General features: G+C 38.1%; 2 protein-coding genes and 1 pseudogene across 3 annotated transcripts in view; 1 reads left to right on the top strand and 2 right to left on the bottom strand.

The window, feature by feature from the left end:
• Positions 1–1,088: 1,088 nt before the first annotated feature.
• On the bottom strand, positions 1,089–9,399 carry LOC149805397 (uncharacterized). 2 transcript variants are annotated; one of them, XR_016419235.1, is made up of 2 exons: positions 2,274–9,399; positions 1,089–1,470 (listed from the first exon to the last, which is right to left on the bottom strand). XR_016419235.1 is itself a non-coding variant. In XM_089949923.1 (2 exons), the coding sequence occupies exon 2, from the start codon at positions 7,244–7,246 to the stop codon at positions 3,827–3,829; it is 3,420 nt and encodes a 1,139-aa protein (XP_089806049.1). In that variant the 5' UTR covers positions 7,247–8,138; positions 8,942–9,399; the 3' UTR covers positions 1,089–3,826. The 2 variants fall into 2 exon arrangements, 1 of the variants encoding a protein (XP_089806049.1); XM_089949923.1 differs by having other exon boundaries at positions 1,089–8,138; positions 8,942–9,399.
• Positions 9,400–19,254: 9,855 nt separating this feature from the next.
• Positions 19,255–26,872, top strand: part of LOC149805395 (nuclear RNA export factor 1-like) — a 122,425-nt gene continuing 114,807 nt past the window's right edge. Inside the window, exon 1 of the mRNA XM_089949921.1 lies at positions 19,255–19,407. Within this exon, the coding sequence (XP_089806047.1) occupies positions 19,353–19,407 (55 nt within the window). The 5' untranslated portion in view covers positions 19,255–19,352. The remainder of the gene's footprint in view (positions 19,408–26,872) is intronic.
• On the bottom strand, positions 25,017–25,862 carry LOC149805396 (uncharacterized; annotated as a pseudogene).

Here is a 26,872-nt window from a genome sequence, read left to right as displayed (position 1 = left end):
ACACCAAGCCGGTTTTAAACAGTAAACAAGTCAAGCAAATTCAGAGATAGTTTCTCAGCCAGACTGACGAGCGCTCCCTTTATATGGGTGAAGCACGGACGTGAAGGAAAACATACCGTCACCAAAACTTACGTTGCCCATATCATTACCACAACAAACATGGATCACGCGGCCCTGAAAGAAACACTCACTTACTTTTTTACTTACAAATACTAATTACATTCACAAACTTACCGATTATTTGACAAGCTACGGAAACGAAGTGCTTATATACACACTTCTGACAAAGATAAAGAAATTGAGTGCTTATAGGCACACTTCTGTTTTTCTAACTTACTAACATACCATTAGCAATTGAATTATGTAAGGTTTTTGTGACGATTGTTTCAATATCCTTTAAATATATTTAGAATTACACAGAATGACAAACTATCATATGTAAACTAACGTTGTTTATTTTAGTGACGTCATTCCCATAACGTCAAGTTTGAAAACTATCTCTCAATTTGCTTGATTTGTTTACTGTGTAAAACCGGCTTGGTGTATAATTTTAAAAGTTCTACTGAGTGCGGCCACCACCATCACCAATTAACATAGAAGAAAGGAACAGGAAAACAAGAGCAAAGAAATAATGCTAAGAAGAGGAAACGATTAGCAACCCGCCAAGCCGTGAACAAAGGAAATGCACAGAACAAAGGAACTCTCAAACAAAGGAACTCTCAAACAAAGGAACGATAGGAACACGTAACAAAAAACAAAGGAACAAAGGAGAGACTTGGAGCGGAGGAGCAGACTGGGCGTTAGGACAAAAACAAAAAAAAAAAGTCATCATTCAATGCTAGATGCAATTTAGGTAGAAGAATGCAAACTAGGTCGAAACAAATGGCTCTATTCAATCCTGTGGGGGTGTAGTGGTCTAGGGGTGGGGTTCTTCTTATAGACTTTAACGAATTATGAGAAGTTCCCCTGGTCCTTTTTCAGAAGGTTAATTCTGGACACTATATTATTTATTGACTAAATATATTTATGGCTACGAGCCCCCAGTCAGCAATGCCGACAGTTAAATTAAAAGAAATACAAAGATGAAATTTAAACAATAACAATTTAATAAATGAAATTTAAAAGAATTTAAAGTAATCAATGTCTCTCTTTCACCCAATGATCCCTTTGATCATCATTTGAGTTCACAGTGTGAGGAGATTTTTCCCTTCTTGAGTGCTACTCATCTAAATCTCTTCGTTCCCTTGTCTTTCTCTCCTTTCGTGATCTCCACTTCCGCTTCCTCTTCTATAATCCTTGTTCCTTGCCGTTATCTTGACTTCCGGTTCCTCTTCTAGTATCCGGAACCCTTGACGATATTCCTTGAGGTCACCCGAAATTCACTCGGTATCTCTCACCGTCACCCGAAATTCTCTGAACTTCTCTCGTCCCCCGAAATTCTCTGAAATTCTTTCGTCCCCCGAAAGCTTCCTGTTGAAAGGTATAATGCATTAGCATAGGGTTATAAAAATCTTCCCTCACACTACGTCACTGAACTGAACCATCAGTTTAAGGCGGGACATTTGGGTCGCGCATGCGCACACATCGAAATTCCCATACACTTCCGCCGCTTACAAAAATGGCGCCATAACACAATCACACAAAGGATTCAAATATCTACATACTGAGCCCTATCAGTATATACATACAAAATATTTTAAATACGATTGTACTAAAATATTACTACGATTAGTAATATGACTATCTATATATTTATATATATTTATATATATTTCCTACACAAGCGTACCAAATCCACAATATTCACATTCAAATGGTGATAAACGGCAATCCGTTACTCAATGGCAAAATCTATCATTACGTAAACAAATTTCTTGTCTACCAAAATATAACTACGCAAAGAATTACAATATTAATTCTTATAGCGGCTAGCGAGCAATACAATTCTTCACAAATACAAATCGTCCTTTCAAAAGGGCGTAAACGTAATAATCCACGAAATAATATGCACACATATTACTAGCGAAAGAAGAGAACATTTTCGCCTCACAAATAAGGTGTACATGGTAACATTATGAATAATGAGGCAACGAATCAACATCGTAATCAATCGTAAACAAAAGTACTAGCTAAAGTCATGAAAAAAAAATGCAAACTATTAAGGTCATAATTAACTATTCATACTTCAATACAAGTAAAATGTATACATACGACAAATTCTCTTCAATTAACAGCAGTCGTATCAAGCAGAATCAACGTAACATCAAACTTACCTGATCGAAGCTATTTCATGAATTTCCTAAATTCCGCCAATTTTTACGAATGGCTAACGGAGTGTGTGTCACTGCGACTCTTAAACACCAACTGACGAATTTCAGGCTGGTACAAATCTTATGTCAGTTTCTCGAATCAAGTCCCACCTACAACGCATCCCGATTGGATGGCGACGGACTCTGGTCATTTGATCGAACTGTCAATCATAAAAATGTCAGTCTGTGTGTCCCCATGTACGGTCCAGCCTACCATTGTCGGCTTCCGGCTCTTTGAAGTTGTCTACGTCACGTGTTCCCATGTACAAAGATTCCCGCCAGATTTCCACTCAAGAGCTCAAACAAAGACTGGGTTACGTAAGAGGATTAGCCAACTTAGGCACTTGGAAAAACAAAGCTTACCTGGCTCCACTTACAGACTTATAAATACATGTATAATACAAGGGGTTGGGGTAAAACATCACATCCCCCCACGCTTGAGAATAAAATCAGGATTTTATTCACTCAAACTAAAAAAGCAAAAGTGTTACACGATATAAGGAACAAAATCAGCAAAATGAACTAAATGCTAAACTGAGTATGAACACGAAAATATAACAAATGATCTATATCATTTCGGCGCTTCTACTCATGAAATCTGCGCCTACGTTTTCAAATCCTTTCACGTATCTGATCTGCATCTGGTACTGCTGTAAAAACAGCGACCATCGCATCAATCGACCATTGGACAACTTTGCCTGCGCCAGATAGGCGAGTGGTTGGTGGTCGGTCTCCAATATGAACTTACGTCCATATAGGTATCGCTCGAACCGTGATATGCCGAACACGATTCCAAGACATTCCCTCTCCGATACTGAGTAATTCTTCTCGGCAGCAGACAACTTCCGGCTGCCGTATGCGACAGGGAAAAGCGTCTTGTCATGCTCCTGGAGCAGTACTGCTCCCAGTCCCGTGTCGCATGCATCGGTGCGCAGAACGAATTCTTTATCCAAGTCCGGTAGACGAACAACTGCGTCGGATGTAAGTCTATCCTTTAGCGTTTGGAATGCGTGCTCACACGCATCTGTCCAAACGAACTTACTCGGGGTCCGTTTCTTGGTTAGGTCAGACAACGGGCCCGCAATCGCGCTGAAATTAGCGACATACCTCCGGTAATATCCGGCCAGTCCCAGGAATGACCTCACTTCCGTTTTCGTGGTGGGGCGTGCGGCGTTTCTCAACTGCTCCACCTTCGACTTCTCTGGAGACAGCGTGCCTTGGCTCAGGGTATGTCCTAAATAGTCTAATGTCCTGAAACCAAGGTGACATTTGGAAGGGCGGGCTGTCAAGCCCTCCTGACGTAGCCGCTCCAAAACGTCAGCTAACAGAGCGAGGTGTTCACCCCATGTCTCTGTAGCTAACAAGAGGTCATCCATGAAGTTGTGGACACCCCTATCGCGCAAGGGCTCCAACAACTTCCGCATCATTCTGGTAAAGACGCTGGGCGCGTTTTGTACCCCGAACGGCATCACCAACCATTGGTATGTCCCGTCGGGAGTAGCAAAAGCAAGCTTCGGTCAGTCTTCTTTCCTTACCGGAATTTGCCAATACCCCTTGGACAAATCCAGTTTGGAAAAATATTTCGCTTTCGAGACCGAAGCGAAGATATGTTCGGGGTCAGGTAGCATTTCAACTTGAAATTCTGTCACCTGATTCAGCTTCCGGTAGTCGACGCAGAACCGATGGGTGCCGTCCTTCTTCTGCACTAAGACTACTGGTGAGCTGTACGGAGAGTCGGCAGGTTCGATTACTCCCAGAGCAATCATCTGCTCGATTTCTTCCCTTACAACTTGTCGTTTCGCGTGGGGCAAGGGGTAGGGTTTACGCTGAACTGGTCGGTCGTCCACCATCTTTAACCCGAACTCGACAAGCGTCGTCCTCCCGGGTTTTTCTGTTAGCACGTCGGAATATCCGGCCAGCAAGGTCTCTATCTCGTTCCGCTGCCCTTCAGTTAACATGGGGTCACACTCCACGTCCGACGGAGTCTCGGCCCTCGTTAATGGACAGCTCGGGACAGTGTTAGCACCTTCCGTATCGCCTTCGATATCCTCGGTGACTATCGCTGCGACAACAAAATCGCTGGCGGTCTCCCTTTCCCGGTACCTCTTGAGCAAATTGGCATGGTACAATTTCTCTTTCGTCGGTAGCTGTATCCGGTAGGTTTGACCTCCGACCTTCTTGGTGACGACGTATGGACCCCTCCAGGAAACTTGCAACTTGTTGTGTTCCTGGGGCAACAACAACAACACTTTGTCCCCTACTTCAAACTGACGTGGTTTTGCGCGCTTATTGTAATTTTTCGCCTGTTGCGCCTTAGCTCGTTTGAGGTTTTCTTGCGCGAGAGAACAAACCTCTTCCAGTTTGTTGCGTAAGTCCGCGACGTATTGGTAGGTAGTGCGTACTTCCTCTACAGCGTGGTCGTCTGTCCACAGCTGTCTCAGTACGGCGATTGGGCCGCGTACGGTTCTCCCGTACAAGAGTTCAAAGGGAGAGAACCCCAAACTCGCTTGCGGTACTTCCCGGTATGCAAAAAGCATGGCCGGAATATACCGGTCCCAATCCTTGGGGCGGCCTTCGCACAATTTCTTGAGCGTGTTTTTCAAGGTCCCATTAAACCGTTCGACCAATCCGTTACATTGGGGGTGATACGGTGTAGTCGTGAGGTGTTTAATCGACATGAGGCGATTCACCTCCGCCATCACACGACTCATAAATTGTGTTCCTTGATCGGTCAAGATCTCGTCGGGCACTCCGACTCTTGACCAGATCGCAAACAGAGCTTCCGCGACGGTTTCCGTGTCAATGTTACGCAACGCAACGGCCTCCGGATAGCGTGTAGCATAATCGACAACCGTTAAAATATATCGATTTCCGTGCGCAGACGCGGGTTTTATCGGTCCGATTAAATCCATGGCAACACGTCTAAATGGTTCATCGATAAGGGGCGTACTCCCCAAAGGGATGGGTCGCTGATCCGTTTTCGGTGCCATTCTCTGGCATTTGTCACAGGAGAGACAGAACCGTTTTACGTCTCCCTGGACCCCTGGCCAGTAAAACTCTTTTACAAGACGGTCACGCGTCTTAGCAATTCCCATGTGTCCACCCATGAGACTCTCGTGTGCAAGTTTCAGTACTTCGCAACGCTTTTCCTTTGGCACGACGACTTGCTTGAAGTGTTCGTTGTGTTTCCTGGCGTGGCGATACAAGATTCCCTTCTTGTAGACAAACTTCACCGCGCCGTTCGGAGTTTCCCTTTCTGTTCCCGCTTCTGCGTGTTTGTGCAACTGCGCCAGAGTTGCGTCCTCCTGTTGCAGCTTCCTTAACTCCGCTGGAATAACATTACTAACCGGTGTCGATGTAACTTGGATTGGCTTTTGTTTCGGCTGTCGACTCATGGCCCTGGTTTCAACAGCACTCACTGGCATAGGTGTGCAGGTTTCGGGGTTCGGCTGGGGTAACACATAACGGCAACCCAATATGACGTCATGTGATAGCCCCTCCAAGCAAGCAGCTTCAATTTTCCCCTTCACGTATGGTGAATCGAGGTCAATGACAGCTACTGGTAATGAGTCACGCGCGCAGTTCGCGTACTGAACTTCTATTACCTCCCCTGTATAGTCCTCCGGCTTGACATATTTCTTGTCGACAAGCGCGGGGACGCTGCACCCAGTGTCATACAAGATGGTGGCGCCTTCACCATTGACAGTTGCGGCCGCAAGGTTGGCTGGGTTGCGACTCGCTTCCGGCACACCTTCCTTCTTAGCTACGACATTCACCTGGGTCTGCCTGCCCTTGGGACAGTCCCTGGCAAAATGCCCCAGGCGCTTGCAATTAAAACATGTCGGCGGCCCTCGCCGACTTGCAAGTCCTGGTTTCGTGGGTGAGGCCTGTCCAGGTCGATAGGCCGCAGCCCTACCTGTAGGTGCCCCTCCGACCTTCCCGTCGCCCTGACGGTTACGGACAGCCGGCTCAACCTCCCCCATACGACGCGACTCAGAGGGTCGGGGTCGGTCAGCAACCCCGGAACCTCCACTCTTCGAGTGCGCCTGCTCGTATCGCTCCGCCATGTTAGCGATCTCTTCGAGCGTCCGGTGTTCTCTTTCTGCTAAGAAAACTGTCAACTCGCGACGGTAAGTACCCAGGACATGTTCCTTGAGTATTACCTCGCGTAGCCCTTCGTACGTGCGTTCGACTTCGGCCATTTTCATCCACTTCTCAAATAAACCTCGAACACGGTTGTGGAATTGAGAGTGGGTCTCTGTTACCTTTTTCACCGAGTCCCGGAAAAGTTTCCGGTAAGTCTCGGCGGTCAGCCGATAATGGCAGAGAAGCGCCTTCTTGAGGGCAGTGTAGTCATCAGCCTCTTCTGCAGTTAAGCCGTGGTAGACTTCCCGAGCTGCACCTTGCAAAAAGGCTGAGACATTAATGGCCCAGTGCTGTTCAGGGACCTGATGAGCGCGTGCGAGTTTCTCAAACTGGACGAGAAAATCGTCAATAGCCTCCTCCCTATCATTGAAGCGTGACATGTTGATCTGGACTATCCGGTGGTCGATGGAAGGTCGGCCGGTTGTTCCAGAGCTTGTACTGGCGTCGTCCCGTCCGTTGGTCCTAGCTTCAACTCTGACCTTTTCCATCTCCAGAGTGTGAGCGAGTCTGGCTAGCTCCAGCTCTTTCTGGGCGTCTCGGTCCGCTGCTATCTTGGCTAACTCTTGGTCCGCTGCTATCTTGGCTAACTCTTGGTCCGCTGCTATCTTGGCTAACTCTTGGTCCGCTGCTATCTTGGCTAGTTCTCTCTGGGCTTCTCTTTCCGCTGCTTTTTCGGCCTTCCATTCCTTGATCCTTTCTTCTATAAAGGTTGCCAGGCGATCTCCCTCGTATCCAAGATCTTCCGACCCCATGGCGCGGTATTCCTTTATCATTTGTCGTTCGGTAGCCATTATACTAATGTAAAGTGATACCTTGTCTCAAAATTCAAACAATATACAGATATTTGTAATACCAGTTTAAATACTTACCTGTCGACAACTAGTTTCGTTCAGGTAAGATATTTGTTCGATATCTGCTTCACACGTACTGCTATGAATGGAAGATCTACAAAGCCTGCACATATGACAATAAAAATACAAGATGAGAAAATCACAAAATTTCAAATACAAAGAATGGAAAATATCTCACACTGTTCACTAATACTTCTACCAATAACTTTAAGTCCCAAAATAATATATATGTCTAATTCATATCCCGGACGAAGCGCCCACTGTGGGGGTGTAGTGGTCTAGGGGTGGGGTTCTTCTTATAGACTTTAACGAATTATGAGAAGTTCCCCTGGTCCTTATTCAGAAGGTTAATTCTGGACACTATATTATTTATTGACTAAATATATTTATGGCTACGAGCCCCCAGTCAGCAATGCCGACAGTTAAATTAAAAGAAATACAAAGATGAAATTTAAACAATAACAATTTAATAAATGAAATTTAAAAGAATTTAAAGTAAGCAATGTCTCTCTTTCACCCAATGATCCCTTTGATCATCATTTGAGTTCACAGTGTGAGGAGATTTTTCCCTTCTTGAGTGCTACTCATCTAAATCTCTTCGTTCCCTTGTCTTTCTCTCCTTTCGTGATCTCCACTTCCGCTTCCTCTTCTATAATCCTTGTTCCTTGCCGTTATCTTGACTTCCGGTTCCTCTTCTAGTATCCGGAACCCTTGACGATATTCCTTGAGGTCACCCGAAATTCACTCGGTATCTCTCACCGTCACCCGAAATTCTCTGAACTTCTCTCGTCCCCCGAAATTCTCTGAAATTCTTTCGTCCCCCGAAAGCTTCCTGTTGAAAGGTATAATGCATTAGCATAGGGTTATAAAAATCTTCCCTCACACTACGTCACTGAACTGAACCATCAGTTTAAGGCGGGACATTTGGGTCGCGCATGCGCACACATCGAAATTCCCATACACTTCCGCCGCTTACAAAAATGGCGCCATAACACAATCACACAAAGGATTCAAATATCTACATACTGAGCCCTATCAGTATATACATACAAAATATTTTAAATACGATTGTACTAAAATATTACTACGATTAGTAATATGACTATCTATATATTTATATATATTTATATATATTTCCTACACAAGCGTACCAAATCCACAATATTCACATTCAAATGGTGATAAACGGCAATCCGTTACTCAATGGCAAAATCTATCATTACGTAAACAAATTTCTTGTCTACCAAAATATAACTACGCAAAGAATTACAATATTAATTCTTATAGCGGCTAGCGAGCAATACAATTCTTCACAAATACAAATCGTCCTTTCAAAAGGGCGTAAACGTAATAATCCACGAAATAATATGCACACATATTACTAGCGAAAGAAGAGAACATTTTCGCCTCACAAATAAGGTGTACATGGTAACATTATGAATAATGAGGCAACGAATCAACATCGTAATCAATCGTAAACAAAAGTACTAGCTAAAGTCATGAAAAAAAAATGCAAACTATTAAGGTCATAATTAACTATTCATACTTCAATACAAGTAAAATGTATACATACGACAAATTCTCTTCAATTAACAGCAGTCGTATCAAGCAGAATCAACGTAACATCAAACTTACCTGATCGAAGCTATTTCATGAATTTCCTAAATTCCGCCAATTTTTACGAATGGCTAACGGAGTGTGTGTCACTGCGACTCTTAAACACCAACTGACGAATTTCAGGCTGGTACAAATCTTATGTCAGTTTCTCGAATCAAGTCCCACCTACAACGCATCCCGATTGGATGGCGACGGACTCTGGTCATTTGATCGAACTGTCAATCATAAAAATGTCAGTCTGTGTGTCCCCATGTACGGTCCAGCCTACCATTGTCGGCTTCCGGCTCTTTGAAGTTGTCTACGTCACGTGTTCCCATGTACAAAGATTCCCGCCAGATTTCCACTCAAGAGCTCAAACAAAGACTGGGTTACGTAAGAGGATTAGCCAACTTAGGCACTTGGAAAAACAAAGCTTACCTGGCTCCACTTACAGACTTATAAATACATGTATAATACAAGGGGTTGGGGTAAAACATCACAAATCCAAACACGCAAACACACAAGCCACCAAACAACCCTATCAACAAATCAGTAAAAATAGTGGATGTATCACAACTCCAAACAGCACCAATAAAGCATGTAAAACAAGCAAGATTAACGCAAGTCGTACCAACCACAGCAAACTCCAATTCAACCAACATCACACTATGACCCCAAATTCTGGTCACAAACACAGACCAAACAAACCACAAACCAGCAGACATAACTAAACCCCCACCCCCACCCCACTAACAGAAACTACGAGAAATACAAAACTACACTTCAGGGAACAATATAAATACAATGCCAATACTATCGCCAATCCTCATCAAGGAAGCGGAAAAACCACACACAAATAAAGATTTAGACACCACTATTCCAATCCTAACAAATGAATTTGACAGTAACAGTATTCACCAAAAATGAAATAACCAATCCTAGAAACATGCCAACAAACCAACAACAGGAAATCAAGCAAAAAACAATAAATCAATAAATCAAAACATTAAGAAAGAAACTACACACTCAAGCCAAACTCCTGGTCCATCTGGGATAATAACACCAAGGGAACCACCAACCTATGGGAACAAATCCAATGAATTAGACACTACCAAAACTGCACAGCAGCATCACTAATAAGGCAACCCAAAGACCCCCATAAACCCAAAACCCCAAAACACATACCTAAGTAAAGGCAAGGGCCCGCTAAAACCCTAAAACAACCAAGAACACCCCACAAGTAAGGTTAGCTCAAAACAGGAAATAAAACAACAACAGAACCCCTAAAACAAAATTCACAATTATCATTCCATCGAACACACCATATACATAAGCAGCAGGTGCAACAGAATTACTAGTATAAGTACCAATAGTATTATGACAGCACTGGACAAAATTCGCACTGGACAATTCAAACTGATAAGACCAAGGCGAAACTACCTGATTGTTCAATGCAGCACAATTTAACAGGTGGAAACATTCATCCAAATTGCAACTATAGGCCCAGTAAATATCAAAGTAGAGAGACACCATAGCACTCAAAGAAAAACACGAGTCACTTCGAACTCCAAACACAGTGAAACCACAACTAATCTGGCTGAACCCACTAAAACCATTATCTTTAAAAAAAAAAAAGTAATAGCACTAAACGGATACAACAAGGACATAAGCAATGAACTCCTACTGCATAAACTCACAGCAAATGGAACACAGACCACCAAAGTCAATCGTCTTAAAAATCACAAGGGACAAGAAACAAACAAAGCAGTTAGAGAGGCTACCTAGCCATTACCCTCAATAATAAAACTAGGACAGTCAGGAGTGTACCATAAGCTGGAAAACTACATAAATAGGTCAAGATTTTGCACCAAATGCCTGCTCTGAGGACACTATGCCCTCAGATATAGATTCAAACCAAGATGTAAGTACTGCGGGGGTCCACACAAAGGAGAATGCCACACAACTATACAAAACTGTAAAGAAAACCATTATCCTAGACGGCAGAATGCAGATTTGCAATAAAAGAGAAACAAATAGTGGACTTAATGAACGAAAAATACCTCAGCTACCATTCTGCCAAAAACATTATCTGTAAAAACAACCCTAACACACCAAAATCTACCTCTGAAACAATCAATGAGCACCAAAACTCTCCACACAGAATCAGAAGGGAAAACATTGCACCACAAAACATACCCTCGATTCAAGAAACAAAAGAACCAAAAACTACAACGCACATTGTAACAAACCAAGACCACCCTGATAACACTCCAGATACAAACAAAACTGTCACCCCAAACATCCCCAAACCTAATACACACCCCAACACAGAATTAATACAGGAAGTAATGAACCTAACAACAGGAACCCTAATACAAGATCTCAATACCATAATGAGAACCCTCAAAACCATTTTCACCATACTAGCTGATTGGACCACAAGACTAACAGATAAAGACAACATCAAAAATGGATAGCACAAAAAATAATAAAATCGCCATCTGGCAATGGAACTGCAGAGGAATCTTTAAAAACCTATCAGAACTGCAGAACAAACTGAATAATACGGCCGTTAAACCAGACGTAATCTGCCTACAGGAAACCCTCATAACACAAGAACACAAACGCCTGCCCAAACTACAAGGCTATACCTTACGCAGTACGCAAAATACATAACATATCTGGAATATTTACAAAGTTATCCATGAGTACTTCATAATAACCGAGGAACAGTTACCAAATTTTACATTGCCAGCATTTGATACTGATGTGTTTAAGAAATCAGTCAACGATCTTACAGATGAATAGTTCCCCAAAATACTCGAGTCATGGAGAAAAATAGACCCACCACCGGCTGTTCTCAAACACAACAATGATCCAAACGGTGATGGCAGACACATTTCGCCGGGAATTGTAAATATAACATCAACAATCGCAGTTAATCTTTTATGTGATGCAATTGATGGCAGTTATCAAAAAATCTTGAAAAATCTAGTCAGGCTCAGCAAGGATATCTTTTATACACATCTACACCTCAAGTACCTTCTGGATATTTGATCGTGCAAAACCGATCAATCCGGTTTATCTACGATACTTGTCAAGAATACATTTCAAAATTACTGACCAGAGCGGATACTTAATTGATTTAAGATATGAAAATTTGAATATAAATCTCTACGTAAAATCATAACGATTTTAGACGATTTTCAACCTCAACGTGAAATAAGATTTATTTTATTCTGATGACAAGACTTTTTTGTATCATATTTCGTAATTCTTGATGGTAAAACCCCAGCGATTCTCTAATTGGTTTTGACCTTTTTTGCATAAATTTTCCTTTTTTGTTACTCGAAAATCAGGCAAAAAACTAACCCAAAAACCCACTTGAAAAGCATAATTTTTAGGTGTTATACAAGAATTTATCGAAAACTGGTCAAAACCGTTTAGAGAATGGCTGGGTTTTTCACCCTCGAAAAAAAATTAAATTTGATTGATTTTCCTTGCCAAAAACGACTAAAATTAGTGAAAAATAAGAAATTTCAACTAAAATTAGAGAAAAATAAGAAATTTTAAGAAAATTCGGGAAAAAAATAAAAATCGTTATAATAAAAATATTTCAGATTCTGATTTTGTTGTCATCATAATTCAGCAAGCTATATAACATAGCTTTCTGAATTATCATGACAAAAAAAATCAGAATCTTTGGCTGCGATATGAATCCGTAGCGACTCTGACAGCGAACTTGGAAACCCTATTTATCATCGATAATAGATTTAGACTCACCATCAATATAACTCACAATTGTACCTAATTTAGTTTCATTTGACAAGAAAACTGTTTCTCGACTTATAAACGTATTTATATTCGTTGTATCAGCAATTAGAAAATCTAATCAGCATCATCTATAATAAATCATGTGCAATGTCGTTTATGTTCATATAATCCTCCCTGGGTACATTTACCAGTTATTTTTCTGCCAAGATCTTTTGTTTTGTTTTTTAATTTTCAAAATCAGTTATAGCAGGATTTTCATCGTCGGAATATTTCTATTGTTTGGTAACCAAACCTCTTCTGAGGACGATATGATATAATTGCTTCACTTAGTGTTAGCAATAATAGTAGTTTTACGTCGAGCATATATCGTAATAATATTATTGGTGCCCACAATTTTTCTGAAAAATGTTTGCCAAACCAGACGTAACTAACCGGAAGAAGATTTTCAGCAAACTTAAATGACTCGATACAAGCGAATCCAGTCAAGTTAAAATCCGGTAATGGTCCCATTTATCGATACTCTGGTCATTTCGTGTGTGTGATGTCAAAATCGCTCAAAATACTTAGAACACTCTCTCATACCAAGAAAACTTCCCGGATAACATGCAATCATATCAACTGAAATAACATCTCTGTTATCGTATTTAGTATTCCATAATCCACCGTGTCCGTATTCGACACAACAGCGTTGTATTTCTTCAAGAAAATCCAGTCGTGTTTGTTTCCACGAATTGTTCTCTCTAGCAAAATGATCAGCAACTGACGGAACGTTAAAACAATTACTCAGCAATTGTTCAGCCCTGACATCGTCAGGGTCATGGGTATATTTCAACGCAAGATTTTTCATTTCTTCGTGGAGAGATTCTGCACGATAAATATCTCCATTAGGCAGTACAAACTGATCATAGCTTCCATCATCTGAACTTTGAAATAACCACACTGATACAGGACCATTCTTGCTTATTTCGTTAATAAAATAAAATATATCTCCTTGGTAAAATTTAACAATTCGATTTCGTGGAAATATTGTTACTGCATTAGCCCACGCATGCGCATTATGATCAATAATTTCAATCAATTTATACTTTGATTCGTGCAAAATCTCTCCAGTTATTTTTCTTATTGTTATCGGGAATATTATTATTTTTTTCTCTGATAGATGTTCTGGTATCTTTCATTATTTCTCCCCATTCGTTTATTATTTTACGTATTTTATCCCTTAAACCGTTTCCGCATATCATGTTTGTAAAATGTTCCGTTACTCGTTCAGCTACACAATATATTTTTTGAAAATTCATCGGTTTTACATTATAAACGCTGGATTTATCATTTATAAATTCCGTAAATAACCGCGGTTACAGGATACGCTCTTTCATAATACGATTTGTCAATATCAGTCAGCATTCCTGGTTTGGAATTTTTACTTAATACGGCAATTTTTTCATTACGAAGGACAGGCTCACGTTTGTCACTGATAATCCAAAAGTATCATTGTTTGTTTCTGTCGATACAATAAACTTTACGCTGAAAAAATATCGTCGATTGTCGAGATAATTACTAATCGTCGCTGCTCGTTTGTAGTTCATTGTAGCATCGTTAACACCATCGGTGTTGCGTATGATTTTAAACGTCAACCACACATGAGATGCTCCATCTTTGTTAAATTCTTTCTTGGCATCATGAATATTATTAATCAAACTTTTATTCGTCGGATCAACTAGATTTCAAAAATAATAATTTAGACAAATCATTATTTAAACAAATGATATTATTATACAAATGGTGCAAAAAAAAAAATTGTGAGACATCCTATCATAATGAATTCCGAGGCATCTCGTAATGGTATCATCAGGCACATTAGACTAAAAAAAAACAGTCGGTGCTGTCATTAATACTGGGTATCTTATATTCAGTACCGGGAAAAATAAAATATATCTTTGTCATAAATTTATTTTTGAATGTTTGAACGGATTAACCGAAGACGGTCTTGTGATGTATCAAATCTAAAAGATAAAAATAATTTATATAATTTGCGAGCTGTTACCAGCAGATACACGACGACAAAATATCGACGTTCATATACCAGGATCGTCAGAGAAACAAAATCATGTATTGAATGATATTGTCTTAGTTACTGTCAATGTTCAGAGCGCGTTAACTATGGAAAAAAACTCCATGGACGCTAGGATACGCAATGACAATTCATTCATCACAAGTATTAACTATCTCTGATACAAATGTTTGGAGCGTCGATGATCGTATCGAATGGTCAAACATAGTTTATCTCGTAGTGTCTAGACACTGCGAGATAAACTATGACCATTCGATACGAGTCTAGAGTCAGAAAAATATCTCAGCTGCGGAGAAATGTCATAGACTTCACAGAAAATAAAAATCAAACTGCTGGCAATGATAATGATATAGTAAGACACAAATTAGTTATAAACAGTGTGACAAAAAAAAAATCTCGACTTTGATCTCGATGCTGAATTGATCATGATATTAAAACAAGGACGTAATAATCACTGTGCGAGCTGTAACACAGTAATCTTGTGGCAGTATTCAATAAATAATCCAAGACAATTCACTGTATACAGAAGTAATAGTAGTCTTGGTCATACACGCTAAAGTGTAATGCTGACATGTCTTAAATGTAATCGATGTCGAGAAGCTAATTTATAAACGTGAATCCGGTGGTAATTGTGTATCTTCAGGAATTACTTGTAATTGCTCGCGTACAAATCCACGTTGAGGAGTAGTTGAATCTAATCTGAAGATTGCAGGTTTACCCGTGGATCTTATCACGCAGGAAATTTTATGTGTCGTAATACTCCAAATAGGATCTGTCGGTCTTTTTTTTTTTTTTACCGCCTTCAAGTTCACCGGGTTCATATAAATACATGGCAGTCACATTACCTAATACTGGTTGTTTTGAAAATTCATGTCGTTGTATTGGTATGTGGTGTTTTTGTAATTGTATTAATATGTTGCATGGCAGTTGTTCGAATAATTTCATTATTTAACGCATTTATCACACTTGGTAATCTTGCTACCCATTCGCGAGATCTCATATCCTTTTGAATTATTTCCTTTGCATATTGATATCCAAATAACTGTCAGCAAGTGTTCGATTAAATCGTTCAACAATTGCCTGATCACGATGAATTGCAGTATGTCCTTGTCTGATTGTGACATTATGTTTTTTCATCAGAGATGATACTGTACCTAGAAATTCCTTGCCAGGATAAACATGTAATAGTTGTGGCCATCGTAAGGGTCCTCGTTGATAAATTCGTTCAAAAGCAGAAGAAACTTCTGCTGCTGTTTTAGTTGATAATGGCTCTGCTTCCTTATATATACTTGCAACATCAACGACAGTCAACGCGTATTTGTATGTCAATTGACGTCTTCCAATTTTAATAATATCATATAGTGAAAATGAAATTTCTGCTTGATGAACTTCATTAGGAGTGCTGACATCAAAATGTGCATGCTGAATTGTTTTAGTTGGTGGTAGATAAATCTGCCATATTGCCTGTCGTGCTAACCATTTTGCAGCAACAGAACGTGTAACATTTGCTGCATCAGCAAGTTTACTAATCGCTGCTTTACCTTCCAATATCCCTTTGGGCTATAATAAATCTATTGCATTATAATAATAATCGGTTGATTAATTACCGGCTCCAAATAATAATTTACCTTTCATCGCAGATCTTACCAACCAATTAGCAAATGATTCTCTGAAAGATTTTCTTCTCATGGAATTTAATGATGGACTCAACTATACATCTGAAATGTATCGTTGTCGAAGATCTTTACTTTTATAAGCTACATCATGAATATGACATGCTTGATCAATAGTATTTACTGGATACTCTCCAGGTCTTGGTTGATCTCGCTTGTCAAGTCGCATATCAAATCGGGTTCCATGATCACAATAATTATATCCTGGAAGATGTTTTTCTCCCAGGTATTTAGCCCATGGAACTCCTGGTAATTTTCCTAATAAAGTAGCGATATCACCACCAATTTTCCTTGATTTGTCAAGGAAGATAAATTAATATTTATTTGTACCACATTTTACACATTTACCTGTAACTGCACGCTTTTAATCTTTTGTTATTATTGTTGTTCGTCTACTTTTGAGGGGTGGATGCTGTACATCGAACACAATATAAATTCATATTATTTATTATATTTCTACAACATGGATGTCATTGATTTCTCAGCAACACGAAAACAAAAACCAGTAAAAACATTTTTCAGCATGTCCGAATTCTATTAGAATGATAATAATATGTCCATCTGGGGGTGGTAAAATACAATTACTGCTTAATTTGATAATGAGATGGCTCAAATTGGATAAGTTGTGTTTAGTATCTCCGTCAGTTGACGATCAGAGATGTTACGATGTACTTAAAGATTTTAATGAAAATGCAAAGTTATTAAATGAAGATGGCGATGATATTATTAATTTTATTACAGATACTAACGAAGCACCGTCCGTAGATGAATTTGATGGATTTGTGAATAATTTAGTTGTGTATGATGATGTTATGCTTGACAAACAAACAAATCCAGCAAAAATATTTTCCCGTGGAAGGCATAAAAATACAGATATTATCTATGTTACTCAGAGATATGTACAAATACCTAGAGTGATCAGAGATAACTGTAATATTATAGCTGTGTTTAATGGAGCTGATATACATCAGACTTGGTGTAGTGGGGATATGGACATGATTAAGTTCAAAAATTTCTTTTCAAAAGCACAATCTACTCCACACAGATTTATAACAATAGATTTACACGATCCCAGAACAAGATACCTTATAGCACTTGATAAAATATTTGGTAGATATAATAATGATCCAATTATAGCAGCAGAGAGGGTGCGAGTTCAATTAAACGTCCCGCGGTAAACGAAAACGCGCATACATATTCTTTTTTTAAAAAAACCCTAAAAAAACAATTAAAAAAAACGACAGCAATAAAGTAACAAAAATAAACTTAACCAATTAGAGAAACTCTCGGTAAAGTTAGACGCTTTGGTTTGGTGTTATTGACTTTTTATTTTCATTTTCGTAGGAAGCTTTTATTTTCAAAAATGGCGTTCCAGCAAAAACTCTGTTCACCCTCTCTGCTGCTTTTCTTGTCAGGTTTGTAGTTGTTTCATTTGCAGCAGGAACCTACGGCTAACTGCTTTGAATTAACACAACGAATCATCCTTGGATGATAGTGAAAATACATAATAACATATTCCCATTTTATGAGAATAGAATGAAACCATTTTCAGAACAAATTAATCCCTGCTGCTATTAATATTATTATTATTGCTGTTGTTGTTTTGTTGCTGTTGTTGTATGACATGCTTTAATAGGTTCAAGCGAGGACTGGTTTTAACGGACGGGGCTGCAGGATCCGACTCATGTAACATACCTTGTCGGTAATAAGCTCCCCAGAACTAATTTTGAATTGTTGTTTTCAATCAGGCCGTTAAACAAATCATATTTTATCTTTCTCAGTCTTATATTTAAACTCCCAAAATTATCCGTTGGAAATATTACAAGAAAAGGTTATCTATCTTCTCATGTATTCTTTATGTATATCTAGATTATGTATATTATTTTCAACACACTCGATTCTTTTAAGAGCCCACTTCACAAATTACTTCATTCTGTTTGTCAAATCTAAAACAATTTGATATACCTAAATTAGATACACCCACCACTTTCCTAGAACAAATTGTATTATCATCATAAAATAAAGTTATTATTATTATCATTATTATTATTATTATACATACATATAAATGTTACTGGTTTATCCATTTAAATTTGTGACTGCCGGCAGTTTGCATTTTATGAGAAATGTCGACTCTATACATTTTGATTCAGATATGTGATTATTGGTTCCACTCTACATGCGAAGTGATAAAAAGCAAAGACTTTAAAACCCGTTCTTTCATTGATAAGGGACACATTTGTCGTCAGTGTCGTTCGCTACGAGGCAAATGTGATTACTTGATGAGTATCACTTTAAAACATGGTCTTCCATTGATGGGGGATACATCTGCCGTCTGCTGACGTGTGGTGTCAAGTAACAGAAACTGAATGAGAAGGATTATTTAGAAAGTTTCTCAAAGACAAGGGTACAAATAAGCTAACAGTAAGGTCGACAAATGGTAAAATTACTATACCAAAATAATCTTCAGAAGGGAAAACACATCACCAGAGAAAAAGGATGAGAGTGATAGATAGATAGATAGATAGACAGACAGACAGACAGTGACAGAGAGGCAAAGTTGTTCCATTGTTTGTGAGCATTATTTTAATTAAAGCATATTATGAACACTAATAAAACAATATAACAACCACAATTGTTATTTATGAATTATGTATTTAAGTCCTTACAATAAAAATTATAATATTTAGTGTACATTACTATAATTTCTTTCGCAGTATTGTATTTTTGTCCACATTACTGTCCATTACTGTCCAGTACAGTCCATTACTCTCCATTACTGTCCATTACTGTAATTACTGTGTTTAGGGAGACCCATTCTTCACAGTAATAAATACAATTGTGCGCCGGGTTAAACCATGTGGAAAAGTTTGAAAGCTGGCACACAAAAACTGTTTATCCTTGCTTGAATTTTAATGACGTTCGTAGATAAATGAGTTCGGAGAATTTCATCGTGACATCTGGACGGGATGGAACGAGAAGATTTGGTGAGAAAGACGACTCTTTCAATAGACTGACCGAGAACCAGTTTTCGCGGCGTACCAAATGTCGCAATAGTTTTAATATTTCGCGAACAAACTCGACTTTGTACTTGTTATCCATATTAAAAGTACTTCACAAAATTATCTTTCAGAGGTGTGCATAATAAGTAAATATTTGCGTCTGTTCTCGAGATATTAGCACTGGTTACAGTATGTATCCGACATAGTCCTACAATGCAAGATCTCGACCCTGATATCTAGGTTTTGGGTGTTGGGGTCGTACTGCCCAAATAATTGCGTTGTGTAGCGTGTTCTGATGTCGATTAACATCGGAGCTAGAAGTCAAATTTTCAGGAATATCTCACGCACCTAGCAGCCCATATCGGCATCTTTCTACAAATTAAAGTTAAAACGTTTTGGGCGGACTTTACTTACTCTCAAATCTTTTTCACAATAAATTACACTTCCCACACAAGCAAATGGGCATGTTTTCAAGTTCCGTTGGCCTATGTTTCAGTTGGCTGGAATGTGATTGAAGTTGGGAATACCAAAATCAGTTAAAGGGACGATAAGAATCTTGAATAAAATTAAGCTATGTAAACACTTTCTTTTATATTAATATAGCTTTATTTGTTTTGTTAAAGAAGTAAGCTTCAACTTAACCCAATTTTTGCATTCTCGGCTTCCCTCTCTTTCCAAGTGTGAGGTATTCCAGAAAATTTTACTTTCATTACAATGTTAGTCAAGATCAAAACTTGCTACACAGCAGTTATTTAGGCAGTAAGACCTAGACAACCAAAATATAAATATCAGGGTTGAGGTTTTACATTGTAGGACTAGTCCTCAACAGTACAGTAGGCATGTGTGTGATTTAGATTTTTAACATAGCTTTAACAATTTTCCAGTCATATTGCTATGATGTCTGTAGTGTGTCAGTTTAAAGTGATGACTAGCACTAGGGCATCATGTCACAGACATGTAGCATGATGTCCCACCCAGTCACATTATGCTGACACCAGGCCAACCAGTCCTAACACTAACCTCTTAATGCTGAGTGCCTAGTAAGGCAGCTGTTTGTACCATTTTTGTATGTCTTTTGGTATGACTCTGCTGGGGTTAGAACCCACGACCTCCCGCATCTATGGCAGATGCTCTAACCACTAGGCCACCGGAGCAGCAAATTTCGATACTGATGAAAATCCATTGGAAGCATAAAACTAAATTGAGAAGGTTCTTTTTGTCCCAAAAGCAGGAGAGCATTATGGGGAGTAAGCTAAAGTGTTTGTTGACAGAGGTCATCAAGATGCATTTACTCCACCAACAAGGATGATTTTTTTTCAGAATTTTTGAATAAATAATAAAACGGGAATGTTTTCTGCAAAATTCTAGTGTGCTGAATTAAAAATGAACTCATCTTCATGCTGCTTTTTCAGATAAATTCACAAGAAGCATTCAAATGTAAGAACTGTTATACAGTTCATGAAGTAGTGTTAAATCATGATATGTGAGAGAGAGACAGGAGAAGGAACAGCCACTGAGTTAGTACTCAAGAAATATTTATGATTGCTTTGTTTTATATTTTAAATTGAGAAATGCTACAGTTCATTTTCTGCTCTTTATAATGACAGTATTCATTTGAGATTGACATTAGAAGCAATGACATGAATTGGTTTACTTGTCTTCAAAATATTTTAAATTTGACCTTATTTTCGCCTATACTAAACAGGTCAGTTTTGATTTAAATACTGATGTCTCTAGATTAGAATTGTACCTCGAGTAAATGATCAGAAAATTATACTATCCAGGTGATCACAATCACATATATATCATTAAAACTATCATTAGTATCAGTAATACTGGTCATTTAGTCGTAGTCTGACATCAAACATACATTACACACCAAAAGTTGTACCAAACTTTTGTAATAATTTTAACTATGGACATGTTGAAGATCTTGTTATCACTACTCCTCCTGAGTGAATGGTCATGTGGTCACTTATTTCGACTGCAAGAACAAATATAAAGACCTAATAATGTTTCCTACCTTAAATATTTTCAGCATGTTTTTTGTTTTCTAATTGCATTGTGTTTGTTTTTTGTAATAATATCATTATATATGTCTTATGTGTTTAGGCTCGAATAAACAGTAACACAAGAAAGAGTGAAAAAACAAGCTTTTAAAATATAACAAATAATTTATTTCCCTGTAAAAATACTGTAAAAATGAAAAAATATGAGAACTTACGGTTTCCAGAATCAAATCCAAAATTAATACAAGAATAATCGATAAATAAAGTTTTTGCAGTCCTAATAATGAAATATTGTAATGATTCCAAGTTCGAATCCCTATGAAGAATCAAGATGGAAGGCGATGATGTATGCTGTAACCTGTCCTGTGTTGATGTCTACAGTTCCTTGTAGAAACATAATAATTAATCCTCCGGTCTTGGAAATCCAAATAAATTTTCAACAAAAGTCAGTGTTCAAGAGTTCTGTATGAATACAATAATATTTCCAGAGAAACTAATTAATCTTTTAAAGTCCAAATAATCTGAAGGAAAATTAATATATAACTCAAAACTCAAAACTTCAATGCTGGTCACAACAGAAGAAAACAACTTGACATTAAGTGTTTAAAAGCCCTGGACTATGAGATCTGTCTCTCTCTGTCTGAACATCATTATTAATACTAAGTATTTTGCAATTTCGGGAATGCCTAATTGCAAAATATATTGCAAAATAGAGGATGACGTGATCATGTTTACATGTAAAAGTCACATAGCTCCTGTATGTCCTTGATAAGAACTAATCATTTTACTCGTAGAAAAGAGTTGTTTACTTGACCCTCAATCAAGGCCAGAAACTGTCAAAAATAGAAACAAGTGTTCCTATTATTAGGTATCTAAGGAAAACTCGAGTCAAACTGAATTTTCTGGAAAATATCAAATTCCTAGTAAACAAAATTACATTATATTGACATGTAAAGAAAATTAAAAGACTCCAAAACCCACAAACAATCGAATCAAATCGAATATAAATTAAATATATTTAATATGCTTTTTATGTTATAGGCGTTGTCTAATGTTCTAAAGTGCCCAGAGCTTCTAAAGATTAGGCGCTATACAAAGTCCTCATTATTATTATTATTATTATTATTATTATTATATTAACATGGGATTTTCACTGAAAGGTTCCTTCTGAAGAGAAAGTGATATTGACATTGGGTTTTTGCTAAAGACTTTTATAATGTCGGTCCTAAGTAAAAATGGTGCCCATCTGGTATCTAATAAGGCCACCAGAGTTGCCATATTTTTTTGCTGCTCCTCCTGAATGGAAAGTAATATTGCCATGTAGTTTTCAACAGAAGGCTTCTTATAATTTTACAATGCTTATTTGGTTCTAAATGAAAATGTGAAATCATGTTATTGCTCCACCTACTTTTGAATGGATAGTCGTATCAACATGGGAGTTTCATCAAAAGACTTCTGATGGAGGACAGATTGTCCTAAATGAAAATGATGCTTTTATTAATCCTTATTTCAGTTGAACTGGCACTCAGCTAAGAACAGATATAATATCATACATGCCATGTGCGTAATTCTGTTTTATAGAAAGAGGGATTTTTTAAATATGATCATTTATTTTGTAATTTCATTACCACAATCCCTAGATTTGATTGCAGATTTTATGGCGTTAATATTTGTCTTCATTTCTGTAATATTGGTTAGGTATTTGCTTCACTGCTTTTTTTAGAATGTTTACAAAAATGAGTGATGTTAGAAAATAGCTTAGACCTTATAGTGCTTCTCAAACTAAACATCATTTTATTTAATTTTTTTGTGGTAAAAAATGGCTTTAGTTCCTTTCAAAACCAAACCAAGCCTTATTTTAGGCTAAATCTTCTGCACATAATATTTAGACATTGCTTTCTATGAATTCTTTATTTTCCCTAATTTATTTGCCCAGTGATTTATGAAACCAGTCTATTGAATAGGTACTTAGCAATGTCAGCCATTATTATCCCGTAACAGATTCACTTACTGTTTCAGACTGATTTTTAAAAAAAACAACACAAACATGGCTGTTAAAATCTCCCAAAAATTATCTAGAATGTGCATTTAAGCAATTATGTTCTTATGTTTTCATCATCAAATGATAAATTGTATAAATCAAGCAGTGATAACTTGTGGGTGAAAGGGAAATTGACTGCATGCGAGAATTTAGATCGTTCTGCCTACCGATCACGTAACTTGCCAAATTCTTAACCTCTGACAAACAATCTGTGAAAATTTTGGGCGTGATAACACTAAGAGATATACCAGATGACATTAGTGAGCAGTATTTGCCATATAAAACAACACTGAGACAGAAAGCGAGAGCATTTAGTAAAGGCTCCTACGTTGATGATGTGAAGCTTTTCTGTATCTGGAAATGAAGAAAGTCAAGTAAAATGCAGGATATTTAGGAGTCAAATCAAGAGCGTAGAAGCACATAAAACTATCATGGCAATCGATACTTCAGAGAAACAAGTGACTGAAGCTGTATGTAGCTGTAAATCAGGGCAAGTATAAGAACCCTTTCTATTATATATTTTTATATGAAAGCTGCTTTTTAAACAGGAGTATCTTGTGTATTCTGGTTTTGGTAATAATGTGGCTGTATTGTCGATCAGCTGATCCAGTGCTATATACATTAATGTTGTTTACATGTACAGTACAGACCTGGATAGTATGTAGAGTTGAAGAGTTGTTTTGTATTTGGCAAATAAATGTTTCATTTTCACTGATACATATATTAAAATGTATTCTTACTATTGTTGGAGTGGTAAAATTACTAAAGGAGCATGAATAAGATGGCAATAGAGAATGTATATACAGTTATTTTTATGTATATAATGACCTTGACGTATGTGGCCTGTTTTTGACCTGGGTACCTTTGATCTCATTTTGTCAGACTAGCTGATTCATGTTTTCTTATTGTGACATTTTCAAAGTTTCTGGTCAGTGTGCCCATGTTCTCACACTTTTAATGACCCTCAAAGACTGGATTTGGGAAGGATTTAAAGACATACCTGCACAGCCATCGTGTACAAATTTGCTTCAGCAATGGGACAAACAGAGAAGTGCAAAGATACAAGCTGAGCCAGTCTCGACTATGGTCATTGCCAAACCAGGAAAGAAACAGGAAGTGGAAGCTACTTACTGCATTGTTTGAAGACAGTAGGTAATAAAACATTTTTTACATTTGTTGTTTGTTGGTGCATATAAAACTCAAACAAGCAACAGAAATGAAAAAGGATTGAAATTTGTAGATTTTTAAAAATATTTATTTCTTTATAATTATACAAGGAGTAATCTTTCCATCATTCAGAAACATGATTGTGGCAGTACATTTAAGCAGTTATTTACAATGCTGAATATACATTTTTTTTGTGGTTTAATTATAGGAAGATACAACTGTGAGAAACAGACGTATCATTTCTATAAGGGTTGTCCATTATCGTATCTTGTGGCTTCTCCTTATCATACAATACAGACAGAACAGGGCCCACCGAATATAGGCAGTCCTCAATGTTATCATGTAAGTTCTTGTTCTTTCTGTTTTATATCCATGTGTTAGTCTTGAATGAGTAATGGCATTAAGCCAGTCAAGAAACAGCAACAAAACAAAACCGGATTAACACATGCAGATAAACAAAAGTCCAGTCTATTGTTGATAGTTTTAAACTTTTTTGCTCTTGAGATTGGTTGTTCACCATGAACACGGTGTTTGGCAATTTTCTTAGTCAGTGCTACATCTGCTGCTGACATCTGACCTCCACCTGGTGCAAATGTGGGTATTATGAGTTTTAGCCCAAGTTCTTCAATTTCAGCTTGAATTAAAAAAAAACTTTATCTACCATCACCCCATCGCCTCTTTTCAGTCTTTCACAGTCCAGCAACTGTTGCAATAATGGTAGCAAACCACACCATGTAGTAATTTCTTTGTCTGAAATTGAGCCGGAAAACAACATAGATATAAAAATGAAAGATCCTCTTGGATCAATTCCAACAAGGCTTTTAAGGGTTGTTGCTGACTTGTAGTCAGAATAACACTGACTCTGACTTCTCAGGGCACTAGACCTTTCCACTTTGAGTTCAGTACCATCTAAAATTGCAAAGGTTGTTGAAAAGTCCTCCTTGACTTTCACTGGCATTTGTTGCAACAACACTTCTCCAGATAGGAGCTTAACCAACCCTGTAAAACATGTAGTTGATCCATGCTCAGAAAATGGCACCAACATCCTGTTGTGATACATGGAACAAATTGGCTAAATGTTTGAAGTCAAAATTCAAGTGTAACTTAATTATTGTCAGCAGCAGTTGATCTTCCAAAGATATGTTCTGAATGCTGGTTATAGCCCTTGGGAAGCTAAGAGGTATTTCAAATTCATCTGGCACAAGGAATTTAAAAATGTTCATAAATTATTCATAAATAAATCCGGTATAGTATTTAAAGTTATCTTTCACATGGCTATCCCTCACTGTTGCTACTGTACATTTATTCAGTGTTAGCTTCCTTAGACTTGTTTTTCTTCCACTCTTGTTCTTTCATGCCTCAGTTCTTCATTATTAAGTACTTGCTGAGCAGCAACCGCTCCGGTGGCCTAGTGGTTAGAGTGTCCGCCTCAGATGCAGGAGGTCATGGGTTCGATCCCCAGCCAAGTCATACCAAAGATTATAAAAATGGTTCTGACAGCTGCCTCGCTTGGCACTCAGCATTAAGAGGTTAGTGTTAGGACTGGTCGGCCTGATGTTAGGATAATGTGACTGAGTGGTACATCATGCTACATGTCTGTGGCATGATGCCACAGTGCTAGACATCACTATAAACTGCCACATTGCAGACATTGTAGCGATATGACTGAAAAATTGTTAAAGCTTTGTTAAAAATCTGAATCACACACACACACACATACTTGCTGAGCAAGTTTCTCTGCCAATGCTGTTCACTGCAGCAAAAGCAAGGAGATCCAATGTTGATGCACCTGAAAGTAGAAAGTTTACCAATTCATATATTCTTCATTGTACAAGAAACTTTGTACAACCTAAATTTTCAGTTGCTTAGTCATTTATGCCTGTTATTCAACTGTCCACTTTCAGATCTCATTAATAAAAGCTGTAGAAGTTCCAGGACAAAAGCATACAGACTGCGGAGATCTGGATTTTCCTTTAAAAAAAAACATATTAAGATATCTTCTTCTGTGTTGGAAAATACTGACAAGTGGTCCAGTCTGGCTTTATCAGAGGAAGAAGCCATATCGATAGAAAGAAACACAAGGGACCAGAATGTTTGTGACCACTGGTACAAGGAGAGAGAAAATAGAATAACTGCATCCAACTTTGGAAGATTTATGCTAAGAAAAGCATGTATGACAGATAAATTCTTGAATAGTATTTTTAAGCCAAAGCCATTTATATCAGCTGGCACA

Source organism: Sinohyriopsis cumingii, chromosome 2, assembly GCF_028554795.1.
Source record: "Sinohyriopsis cumingii isolate HCF-2022 chromosome 2, ASM2855479v2, whole genome shotgun sequence".
Lineage (NCBI taxonomy): Eukaryota > Metazoa > Mollusca > Bivalvia > Unionida > Unionidae > Sinohyriopsis > Sinohyriopsis cumingii.
The sequence above is the reverse complement of the archived record's forward strand: the minus strand, read 5'-3'. Positions and strand labels throughout refer to the sequence as shown.